At 70.6% G+C, this 11,541-nt stretch overlaps 2 protein-coding genes across 2 annotated transcripts; one reads left to right on the plus strand and one right to left on the minus strand.

The window, feature by feature from the left end:
• The first annotated feature begins 95 nt into the window (after positions 1-95).
• TMBIM6 (transmembrane BAX inhibitor motif containing 6) lies at positions 96-3,473 on the plus strand. The gene is made up of 10 exons (XM_082496452.1): positions 96-156; positions 1,751-1,854; positions 1,955-2,063; positions 2,170-2,290; positions 2,426-2,474; positions 2,552-2,649; positions 2,765-2,844; positions 2,969-3,069; positions 3,147-3,219; positions 3,331-3,473. The coding sequence occupies exons 2-10, from the start codon at positions 1,799-1,801 to the stop codon at positions 3,352-3,354; spliced, it is 711 nt and encodes a 236-aa protein (XP_082352578.1). The 5' UTR covers positions 96-156; positions 1,751-1,798; the 3' UTR covers positions 3,355-3,473.
• A 585-nt stretch (positions 3,474-4,058) lies between these two features.
• Positions 4,059-9,491, minus strand: NCKAP5L (NCK associated protein 5 like). Its single transcript, XM_082496335.1, has 12 exons — positions 9,252-9,491; positions 9,040-9,147; positions 8,568-8,636; positions 8,406-8,444; positions 8,205-8,324; positions 8,003-8,116; positions 5,757-7,498; positions 5,508-5,661; positions 5,321-5,399; positions 4,933-5,226; positions 4,627-4,766; positions 4,059-4,524 (listed from the first exon to the last, which is right to left on the minus strand). Exons 2-12 carry the CDS (start codon positions 9,139-9,141, stop codon positions 4,288-4,290), a joined length of 3,090 nt encoding a protein of 1,029 aa, XP_082352461.1. The 5' UTR covers positions 9,142-9,147; positions 9,252-9,491; the 3' UTR covers positions 4,059-4,287.
• Positions 9,492-11,541: the final 2,050 nt, after the last annotated feature.

Here is an 11,541-nt window from a genome sequence, read left to right on the forward strand (position 1 = left end):
GGTGCCTGACTAACCCCGCCCCGCCCGAGTGATGGAGGCGAGCCAATAGAACGAGGCTGAGGGCGGGCCTCCGCGGCGCGCCGGCCAATGAGGGATGAGGGTGTGGCGAAGTGGGGACCGTCGGAGGCCTGGCACGGACGGCGGAGCGCCGCGCAGGTGAGGGCTGAGGGGAGCGCGGCGGTGTGGGGGGGCCCGGCCCGGCCTCAGGGGTCTCCGCCGCTCCCCCGGGGCCCTCGAGGCGGCTGCGGATCCCGGGCAGCCCCCGTCGCCCCAGCAGGCCTCACCCCGGGGCGGGGGGCCGGCCTGGGCACGTCCTGCCTCCCCCCCCCCACCCCCCCCCCCAGGCCTCACCCCGGGGGGTTGCGGACGCCTCCTGCTCCTCGACCAGGCCTCACCCCGGGGCGGCCCGGATGGCTCCTGCTCCCCCCCCCAAGGCCTCACCCCAGGGGGGCCCCGCCTAGGCAGGTCCTGCCCCCCCCGGGCCTCGCAGATGGGGGGGTACACGCGGGTCCCGCCCCCCGTGGGGGCTCTGTCTGGTTCCAGGGGGCTGCACTGGGGTGGGAGCTGGGGGGAGGCCCCCTTGGAAGCCCCCGTTGGTGGGCCTGGGGCAGCGTCAGGGCTGGGGCCGGTTCAGCCGCCAGTGGGTAAAGGTCGCCCAGCAGCGACAGTCCCAGTTACCCATTGACGACAGCGCCCGTCAGCAGTGAAACTGAAACGGCTCCGGCCCCATCTCAGTCACTCGTGCCTGGTGAAGGGCTGCTGTCCCAGCTCCCTGGCCCCGGCACAGAAGGCCTGGGTCCTTCTGCTGTCCCAGGACCCACCTGCCATCTCCGCAGGGAGGGCAGGCCCTGCCTGACGAAACTCACTGTCACAGCTGCCCGCCGTGCTGGGAGGAGGCTGTCACACACCTCTGCAGCCACCACACCCTGTGCAGAGACAGCTTCCCCATGGCCTTGCGCAACCCCCAGTGAGGCCATGGGGCAGCAACCTCTGCTTCTGCCCCACCATGAGCCGTGGGGCCAAGCCAGGAGGTCCCCATTGGTGTGGTGGCATCAGCCCAGTGACAACCAATCTCTTGCTGTCCCAGTGTTGGGGTGAAACCAGTGCAGCAGTGGGTTGCAGGGGTCTGTGCCGGTGTGGCAAGAGGAGACCCCGGGCCCTCCCCTCTGCTGGGGCAGCAGGTTGACAGCCCCATGGCCCGTGGCCCCTCGGGCCCTGTCTGCACCAGCCTGTTTGGTCCCCTCCACCCCTTGGGGACAGGTGGCTCGTGCCACTTGCTGGGCTGGTTGGGCTCCCGCAGGTGCCAGGGTAAACAGCACCGGCTGAGCCGGCCGGACTGGGGGCTGGCGGAGGGGCCAAAGCGGGAAGGGGAGGGGAGGAGGAGGAGGCCCTGCAGGGAGCTTCGCACTGCCAGAGCCTCCTCTGGGGATGTCATTACGGGCACTAATAGTAGCCTGGCACAAAGACGCTTTCCAGCTGCTGGCAGCACTCCCGCGGGGTCGGGGCCTCCCCGGGGGCAGCCCATGGTCTCGCAACAGCCTGCAACACTTGCACCAGCTGGGCGAGGAGGGTTCCGCAAGCCCGGCCGGCACAGAGCGCGGCAGAAACCGAGCAGCTTGCAGCTCCTGCTGCTCACTCTGCATGGGACAGGAGGTCCTCAGCTCCTGCTGAGCTCCTCTGCCGCGTGGCAGGAGCTTTGGGAGCTCAGGGAGGGCTCTGGCATCCCCCCGACCCTCCTGCCCTCTTGCAGCTTGAGCTTCTGCGAAGCAGCCGGTGGGTGCACTCCTAGCCCGGCACCATGAACGTCTTTGACCGAAACATCAACTTTGATGCCCTCTTCAAGTTCTCCCACATGTGAGTAACACCCCGGGGAGGCCGGGCTCAAGCTGGGGGGGCTCATAGGGGGCTGCGCCAGCCCCTCCTCCCAGCCTCACTGCCCCCTCCTCGCCTGCAGCTCGGCCTCCACCCAGGAGCACCTGAAGAGGGTCTATGCCAGCTTTGCTCTCTGCATGTTCGTGGCAGCCATGGGGGCCTACATCAACGTGGTGACCCACCTCTTCCAGGTGAGGGGCCTGTGGGGTGTCGCGGGTGGCCCCTGGGCTCACATCCCTCTGCCCGTGCTGCCCTGGCAAAGCAATGCCGGGCCCCCACCTCTGTCTCACCCCACAGTTCAGCCTCCTGACCGGCCTGGGCGCCCTGGGACTGATGGGCTGGCTGACGGCCACCCCGCACAGCCGGGAGACGGAGCAGAAGAGGCTGGGGATGCTGGCCGGCTTCGCCTTCCTGACGGGTAGGTGGGGACCAGGGATTCTTCACAGTCCTGCGGGATCCTGAGCCCTGGGGAGGGGGGGGCACGACGAGGGCCCCAACACAGCACCGATCAGCTCTGAAATGGCTCCAGTGACACCCTGCTCTGTCCTTCCAGGCACCAACCTGGGACCCCTCCTGGAAATATGCATCTCCATCAACCCCAGGTAGAAGCGTTTCCCCCACCCTGAGCTGCCCCCTGCCACCCCCGCGGGCCCCATTCACCCCCTCTCCTCTCTCCTAGCATTGTTCCCACCGCCTTCCTCGGCACTGCCACCATCTTCGCCTGCTTCTCACTGAGCGCCCTCTACGCCCGGCGCCGCAGCTTCCTCTACCTGGGAGGTGAGGAAGGGCCGGGGGAGGGGGAAACATGGGGGGCTGGGGGCTCCCTGCACGGCATGGGGGTCACCCCATGGGGGACTGGGGCCAGGCCTCACTCCCTACCCTCTCCCCACAGGTTTCCTGCTCTCTGGCCTCACCCTGATGCTTCTCTCCTCTGTGGTTAACGCCTTCGTGGGATCCACTTGGCTCTTCACGGTGAGTCCCCCCCCATCTGCCAGGATCCCGTGGAAGACAGAGAGACAGACGGACAGATGTCAGCTCGCATCAGTGGCGCCAACATGGGGCTGTCCCTATCTGACATCCCCTCTCCCTCCTGCAGGCCAATCTCTACCTGGGGCTGATGATCATGTGCGGCTTTGTGCTCTTCGACACGCAGCTCATCATCGAGAAGGCGGAGAGCGGGGACAAGGATTACATCTGGTGGGTGCTGGGGCCAGGGGGTTGAGGGGCGGGGACGCAGGCCAGGTCCCCCTGAGCACATCCCTCTGTCCCCACAGGCACTGCGTCGATCTCTTTGTTGACTTCGCCAACATCTTCCGGAAGCTCCTGATGATCCTGGGCATGACCGAGGTGGGTGACGGTCCCCCAGACAGGGCAGGGGGGGGACCAACCTGCCCCTTGGGATAGGGGGAGGATGGGGGCCACGCACCCAGCAGTGACTGGCCACCTCTCCTCTTGCAGAACAAGAAGAAGGAGAAGAAGTGAAGTGTCTCCAGGCCGAAGTGGAGCTGTCCCTGTCCGGTCCCTGTCCCCACCCTGTCCCCATCCCTTCTCTGATTCATTAAAGGGGTTGCGCTTTGCTGCTGATGAAAAGCAGCCCAGAAGCTTTCGCACCTTGTGGGTTTTTCTCTCGTTTAGCTTTTCTTTATTAGAAACTGGCAGATTTATGGATCCTGCTGGAGTTCGGCTTCCCCCCCGGCCCCTCCCCAGCCCGGCTCCCCTCCCCTGAGCCTGTGTCCCTTGGGGTCATCGCCGACATGTGAGCTTTCTGTCGAGGTTTCTCCCTCACCCCACAGGCAACATATCCCCTCTGCACCCTTGCACAGGGACCCGGGGCCTTACCCCCCACCCGGGCAGCTGTGGCCCCCTCCCCGTGCCAGCCGTGGGGGTGGTGGGACCCCTTGAAGCCAAACTCAACGGAGGAGCCTCTCCTTTAGCACCAGTGCCAAGAAATACAACGGAAAAGAAAACGTTGGGTTGGGCGAGCCGTCCAGCGGGGCCGACACATTTTGATTCCGAGCTCCCCCAATCCCGCCGTCGCCTCTCTTTGTACACCGGGACGATTCAATAAAACGCTCAGACGTGAACCTCTCGGCCCTCACCCACCCTCCTTCCCTCTCTCCCTCCCTCCCGCGCGCAGGATGTGGCCAATGCAGAGATGACAGCGGCTGCACAATAACATATATAAATAAACCGGGGGAGGGCGGCTTTATTGAGTTAAAAACCCGGCGGTGGGGGCTGTACACTGCGATAGCACCATCGGAGAGAGCCGGGCACGGGAGGGGGGGAATGGGGCACTGGGACACCCCCCCCACCCCAGACAGCACCCCCGGATGGGGATCGGGGAACGGGGTGGGGGGGGCAGTGGGATGGGGGGTGGAAGACGTGCGAGTGCGGCCCGGGGCGGGGAGGGGGGGCTCAGCCCTGGCTGCCACAGGAGGAGAGGCTGTCGTAGAGGGAATCACTGAGGGACTCGGAGTGCTCCAGCCCGGGGGGGCCGTGTCCCCCATCCCGCGATCGGGCTTCCGTGCTGCCCTCATCCCCCACATCCGAGGCGCTGGGGGTCCGGCTGCTGCTGGCGCTCAGGGTGGGGGGCAGCGGCGGGGGGACCTCCGGGGACGCCCCTCGATGCCCTGCTGCGCTGCACACGGGCGCCTGGGGAGGGACAGTGTGGTGAGGGGGGGGCTCGCTGTGCCAATGCCAATCACACCCCAGGGCTGGTGAGGTGGTCCCACAGCCCCCCCCCCCCCTTCTTACCAGTGTGGGACGGTGCAGCCCCTCCAGGCCCCCGGGGGGGCAGAGGAAGGGGTCAGCGGCACCGCAGGCTTTGGCGTTGGGGAAGGTCCAGTTCTTGCTCTGCTGGACGCGCCGCGGCTTCCCGGCGTCATCGCCAGCGTCTGTGGAGAAAATGGGGGGGTGGGGGGGTGTCAGTGCTGGCCTGCAGGGACCCCCGCGGTCCCCCACCGGGTGCTAAGCACCGCTGCACCTTGCACGAGCACGGGTGGGTGCACACTGGCACCATCAGCGGGGCCTTGCACGCCCCCGGCATGGTGGGACACTGACCTTGGGGACTGGCACGGTGGCCATGTGGGCCGGGGGTGGCCAGTGGGCGGCACGCTGGGGTGCTCCGGTGCTTGCCGGCCACCAGCAGCTCTTCCGCACTGGGCACCTCCCGCTCCAACGTCCGGGCCTTGCGCGGCACTTTGGTGATGGCGGGCGGCCGCGCCGGCACAGCACCGGGCAGCGGCTCGGGGCGGCCCCGCGGTTTGGGGGTGCTCTTGGCCGGCACCCCCCCGTAATCGGGGGGCGGGAAGGTCCCGATCCCACTGTCCAATGTCCGCGTCAGCGACCCACAGGCTGCCGGCACAAGGGGAGGTGTCAGTACCGGGGGTCTGCCCCAGTGCCCCCCTCCCCACCATATCCCCCCCCCCATGACTTAGCACCCCCTCACCGGCAAAATGCTGTGACGTCCCCGACTCGGACAAGCTCTCGTCCGATGGCAGCTCATCCCGGAGCCCCACGTCGGGCACCTGCGGTGGGGAGGGAAAGGGTGAGTGGCCACGGTGCCCCCACGCCCCGGCAAGGCCACATGGCCGGCGGTGGCGATGGGATGGGGGGTGGGGGGGGGGTGTCTTCACCTTGTCAGGGGGTTCCCGTAGGTGTCCCACAATGCCGTTGCGGGGTGGGCGGCAGAGCCGGGGGTCTTTGGCGTCAGGGGGGACCCGTCGGAGGTCACACAGCTCCCGCTTGTGCTCCAGGCGGCTCTCGTAGGGCACGTCCTTCCCGTCCACCCTGGGGACAATGACGCGTCAGGGCAGGCTGCGGGGTGGGGGGGGGGGGGGGGCACCCACCATCCTCCCCCCCTCAGCCCCTGGGCCACCACCAACCTGTCGAGCAGTTGCTGCATGAAGGTCTCGGCCGTCACCTCCTGGTACATCACCGGGAGGTGGCCGGGGCCGCGGGGGGGCCCGCGGGGGCACCCCTTCTCCAGCGCCAGCCCCTGCAGGAAGGCGTGCTCCTCCCGCAGCGCCTTGCGCAGATCCTCCGCCTTCTCCATCAGCTTCGAGATGTTGAGGCTCTCGGCTTCCAGCTTGCGGGCGGCCAACTTGACCTCCCGGCGTAAGGGAGCCGGTGTCCCGGCCCACTCCCGGCCCCGGCCGCCATCACCGCGACGGCTCAGAGCCGGCAGCTTGCTGCGGCGCAGCCCGAACCAGCTAGCCAAACCGCTGGCCGCCTTCCCCTTGGCTTCACCAGCCGGTGCCCGCTCCTGCCCCTGCAGCCGCAGCACGTTCTCCTCGATGCCCTTCATCACCTTCTCCTCGATGGCCGAGTGCCCGGTGGCACCCGGCGGCGGCCCCGTGCCGGGGGGCTCGGGGGCTGGTGGCGCTTTGCGGGGGACCCCTGCCGCCTTGGTACCCGCCGGCTCCTCGCCCCGTGGTGTCCCGGCTTTGCCGGCACCCGCCTTGGTGGGCAGCTTGGTGGGGCTGCCGTGGGGGCTGCGGGCGGCCTTGGCGGGGGGTGCCAAAGGAGCCCGTGGTGGGGTCCTGCCGCCGGCAGGGCGCCCCTTGCCCCCCGCCTTGCCGGGCTCGCCCATGGAGCCGGAGGAGTAGCACCGAGCCAGGGGCTCCCCGCCATGTGCCGGCTCGGGGTGCTTCAGGCTGCCCCCCAAACCCCCCCGGGGAGGGGGCCGTGGCTCGGCCCCGTGGCCTCGCTCGGGCCGCCCTGGGCCGGGGGGCTCACGGCTCTCAGCCCCCCGCAGCTTGCCCAGGGCGGCCAGGCGCTCCTTGAAGGGCAGGTAGCCCGGCTCGGGGGGCTTCTTGCCAGGGCGGCGGGGGGGGGCTGAGCCCCCTGTGCCTCGGCGGGTGCTGGGGGGGGAGGCGACCACCCGCTCCCCGCTGCCAGGGGGTCCCGGTGGCCCCGGGGGCTGCTCAGCCGTCTCGTAGGTGCATGGCAGGGGAAAGGCGGGGGGCTCGGGGGAGCCGGGCTCCGGGGGGGCATCGGGGGATGCGCGGCGGCTGAGCGCCGGCGAGGCCTCGGGGTTGCCCCCGCGGCAGGGGATCTTGGAGGCACGGGCGAGCTGGGGGCTGAGACGCAGCGCCCCGGGGGGAGGAGGCAGCTTGAGCACTTTTGGGGGGGAGGGCAGGGGGTTGGTATCCCCCCCGGGTGAGAGCGGGGCGAAGCCCCCCTCGGGGCTCTCCTCGCCCAGGGCGTAGAGCCCCAGAAAAGCAGGGTGCTCGCTGTGCCGCTGCCGGGGGGGTCCCCCGGGGGCTTCGCCGTTGCGCCGGCAGCACCCCCCGTCACCCCGCAGCAGCCGCTCAGCCAAGGCGCTGAGCAGTGCCCCCCGGGGCGGCGCAGCCTCCTCTGGAGAGGAGCAGGGGCTCCCCTCAGCCCCCCGCCACCCCCCAGCAGCCCCCGGCCCCCGCAGCGGGCAGGGGGGCCAGCCCGGGGCGGCACAGGGCTCCGGGGAGCCGGGGGAGGCGGGAGGGGGGGCCAGTAGTGGGTCTGTCTCCTCCAGCTTGCGCAGTACCTCCAGGATTTGGGCTTTCTTCTTGAAGAAAGGGGAGAGGGCATCCAGCGGGGGGGCGCCGGGGCTGAGCCCGGGGCTGCCCGATGGCACCGACGGGGGCACCTGCGAGGACCAGGCACCGTCAGCCCATGGTCACCCAGCGCTGAGCCCCGCGGTGCCGTGTTGGGCCCCGGGGTGGTGGGGCTGGGAGAGGGGGACACTACGGATGGAGGGGGACAGGGAGAGGGACACAATGAGGGCACAACGCAGTTGGGGCCGGGGACACCGGGGGCAAAAGGGGTTTGGAGCCAGGGATGTCACAGGTGGAGGGGCTTAGAGGGGGGGTGCCAGGGACCCAGAGAAGGGGACACCACAGGCTCGGGAACAAGGACACCGTTGGGCAGCAAAGTTTGGAAAGGGCGATGCCACAGGCTCAGGGATGGGGACACTGTGGACGCGAGGAAGGGGACAGAGGGGAGGACACCACGGGCCCAGAAAGCGGGGTACCGCAGGCTTGGGGGTCACCGCAGGCTTGGAAAAGGCAACAGCATGAGCTTGGGGAAGGGGATGCCACAGCCCAGAGAGGGGGACACCGGGGCAGAGGGCTTCAGAGACGCCGGTACCCACCTCCAGGGGGGGGACGCAGCGGCTCGAGGGCAGCGTGGGGGGCGGCTGCTCGGTGGAGCCCGGCGGGGGGCTGGCCGGGGCATCGGGGGGCACCGGCACCAAGTGCAGCGGCAGCTGGAGAGGAGGGAGGCGCCGGGTTAAATTTTGGGGGGGGGTCTGCCGCGTGATGCCCCCCCAATACCGACTACAGCCCCGGCCGCACCTGGGGCAGGGATCCGGCCGAGAGCTGCAGCTTCTGCTGGAAGAGGTCGCTCAGCGCCTGGTTCTGGCGTTCCAGGTCAAAGACCCGTTTCTTCAGCTTGATGCACTCCTCGCGCAGGTCCTGGCCGGGGTGAAGGAGGTGGTGGTGTCAGCTGGGACCCCCCCAGCACCCCGCCGCCCCCCCAACCCCCCCAACACCCACCTTCTGGTTGAGCAGCGCCTGCACCACATGGTTGGCGACCTGGAGAGCAGATTGGGGGGGGCCTGGGTGGGGTGCAAGGGCACGTACAGCCCCGTGCCCCGGCACACATGTGTGCACATGTGTCCCACACACACGCGCACACACACACACCCCCTCTGGTACCTCGTCCAGGCAGCGCTCGTACGTCTCCCGCTGGTTCTCGTTGGCCTGGGCCAGGGCCGTGTTCTCTGCCTGGGGACAGAGCAGGGACAGCTCAGGGGACGTGGTGAAGGACCTCGGGTGCCTGGATGCCCTGCCCCCATGGCACCCAGGGCCCCCCCATCTGCCTGGTGGGACCCAGGGTTGTCCCAGGAGCGGTGGCACACGAGGGCCACGAAAAGCGGGAAAGTGCTGCCCCAACCGTGGTGTCTGGGCTGCTGGCTCCACGGCACTGGCCACGGCCACCTCTTAGCACCGGCTGCGTGGTGGCAGTTGCCACGACTGCACGGTGGCCACAGCTCCCCAAAGGCAATGGCCACGGTTGCCTGGTGGCCACGGCTGCGCTGGTGGCCCTAGTTTCTGGTGGCCATGGCTGCCCACTGGCACCAGTCACTGCTGCCCAGTGGTCCCAGCTCTAGGTGGCCCCGGCTCGTACCTCCAGCTCCCGCAGCCGCTGCAGCAGCTCATGGCTGGTGCCCGTCTCACCGAGTGCCGCAGGGCTCCCGTCTCCTGGTGCCTCGGCCACACTCTCCGACATCGCTGCCTGCAGGAGGACGCGCATCAGGCCGGGGTCCCCGCTGGCCCCTGGCCAGTGTCCCCCAGGCCTGTGGCACTGCCAGGCCCTGGAGCAGCCTGGACCCCCCTTACCTTGCTCGGGATGTCCCCAGCCCCGTCCCTCCGTGGTGTCACCTACGGGGAAAAAAGGGGCTGAGGAGGGGGATAGATCCTTGGGGGAACCCCGGGGCCGAGCCCCGACCCCACCGGCACCAGCACCGGGAGCCAGGGACCCCTCCTGCAGCCCAGCCACCCCTGACCCTTCCCGGGGTGTGCCGGGACCCCGGGACTGGTCCCGGGGCACCGGGATGCACAGCACCCCCCATCACCGGGACCGGCACCGGCCCCAACCCCGGGGCACCGGGATGCACAGCACCCCCGGGGCTGGCACCGGCCCCGGGGCACCGGAACGCGCAGAACCCCCGGGGTGCAGACGGGCTCCCCCGGTGCCGCACACCCCGTTTCCCCCGGGGCTCCCCCCCCGCCGCCGCTGCCGGTGCCTCCCCGCGCCGCTCGCCCCGTGCGCGCCGGAACGGGGGTCGGCCCCGAGCACCGGCCCCGGCCCCGGCCCGGGTCCCCCCCGCCGCGCCCCCGCCCCCGCCGCGCACTCACGCCCGGGGCTCCCGGCGGCGCCGCCCGTCCCCGCTCAGCGCGGCCCCGGGGTCGGTCCCGGTGGCGGCGGCGGCGGCGGCTCCATCCCGGCCCGGCCCGGCCGCGCTATTGTTGGGAGGCGGCGGCGGCCCGGCTCCGCCTTCCCGCCGCGGCCGGGGAGGAGCCGGGGCCGCCGCCGCCGCCGCTGCCGCCGTCCCCGGTGCGCGGCTCCGGCAGCGCCAGCCGCGGGCAGGGAGCACCGGGGAGGCGGCACGGGGGGGTGCGGAGCAGCGGGGACCCACTGGAGAGGCGGCACCGGGACACCGGGCATCCCGGGGGAGGAAGCACCGGGCATCCCCGTGGGGCACCGAGCACCCCACGGAGAGGGACCGCCCTGGGGCACCCAGCCCCCTTTGGGAAGGGACCCCCGGGAGCCTGGGCACCCTTCGGGGAGGCCCCCCCGGGGGGCTCCAAGGCACAGAGCCGGGCTGTGGCCTCCACCCTGCGCCCCACGAGCCGGGCAGGGGTTGGGGGTCACGTGGGGCCACGCGGCCCCGACTCAACCGGGCCCCACGGCGGCAATGCCTGGTGTCCCGGCGAGGGGGTTCAGTGGCACGGGGGGATCCGCAGGGGACAATGGGAAGGTCTGGGGGCGATGGAGGCAGCGAGGCCGGGAGGGAGGACACTGGAAATAGGTGAGGTCGGGGCACGTGCAGCGCTGGTGACAGCCCTGTCCCCCACCGGGGACCCCCCGCACAGCTGCACCATGGGTGGGAGCGCTGGGGGCCACGGGACGGCCCTGGAGCAAACTCTGCCACCTTCTCCCACCCACCCAACAAGAGTGGCAAAAAAGAACCGGAGCGCCAGTATCCACAGCCCTGCTTGGCGCCGGGGGGCCGGCCACGGCGAGGGGCTGTGGGACGCTCCCCATGTCCCCACCAAGCCCCCGGCTGGTTGTCCCTAACCCATCGGGCTGTGTGACCTTGGCCACGCACCTTGGGACCCCACTGGCACCATGCACAGCAGCGCCGCGCACCCTCGCCGGCACACGCAGACGGACCTCGCACGTGCTGTCCCCGTCCGTCCCCCCCCCCAGGGCTGGCAGCTGACCCAGGAGGGTCCCCGTGGTGCCCCTGGGTGCGGGACCCCCCCCCTCGCGCTGCCCCCAGTGCAGGAAGCGGCCCCGGGGCTGGCGGCTCCGGCTGCGTCACGGAGGGAAGTGAGGCTACGTCTGGAGGGGAAGAGCAGCCCGCGGCCCCCCCCAGGCCCTGCCGGCAGGGGATGGCCGGGGGGGCCCCAACAGATGGACGGCATGACCGTCCCCTCCCCCAGCACGGGGCCCCATGGGGGCAGCGCGAGGGTCCCTGTGGGGAGGGGGATACAGCTCCAGGAGAGCCGGGGTCACTCAGTGCTCATGTCCCCCTCCCCGGTCCCCCCAGTTACCCACACCCGCCACCCCAGGCACCGCGGGGACACAGCACGTGCCCAAACCGCACAGCTGCGGACACGCCAGCGCGGCAGGGAACAGTCCCCTGCACCCGGGCCACGGTCCCACCGCATGGCCACAACGAGCTGGCCTTGGCCTGCCCCCCGCCAGGGGACGTGGGGTGACAGCCCCAAGTGTCCCCAACCCTGCTGGGCTGCAGTGTCTGGGCTGCTCTTGGGGCAGCCAGGACACACTGGGGACAGCAGGGACAGCCCAGGGACAAGGAGGGTGCATTGGGGACAGTGGGGACACCCTGGGGGCAGCCAGGATGCACTGGGGACAAGGGGGGATGTGCTGGAGAAACAG

Source organism: Vanellus vanellus (assembly GCF_965231255.1).
Source record: "Vanellus vanellus genome assembly, chromosome: 28".
Classification (NCBI taxonomy): domain Eukaryota; kingdom Metazoa; phylum Chordata; class Aves; order Charadriiformes; family Charadriidae; genus Vanellus; species Vanellus vanellus.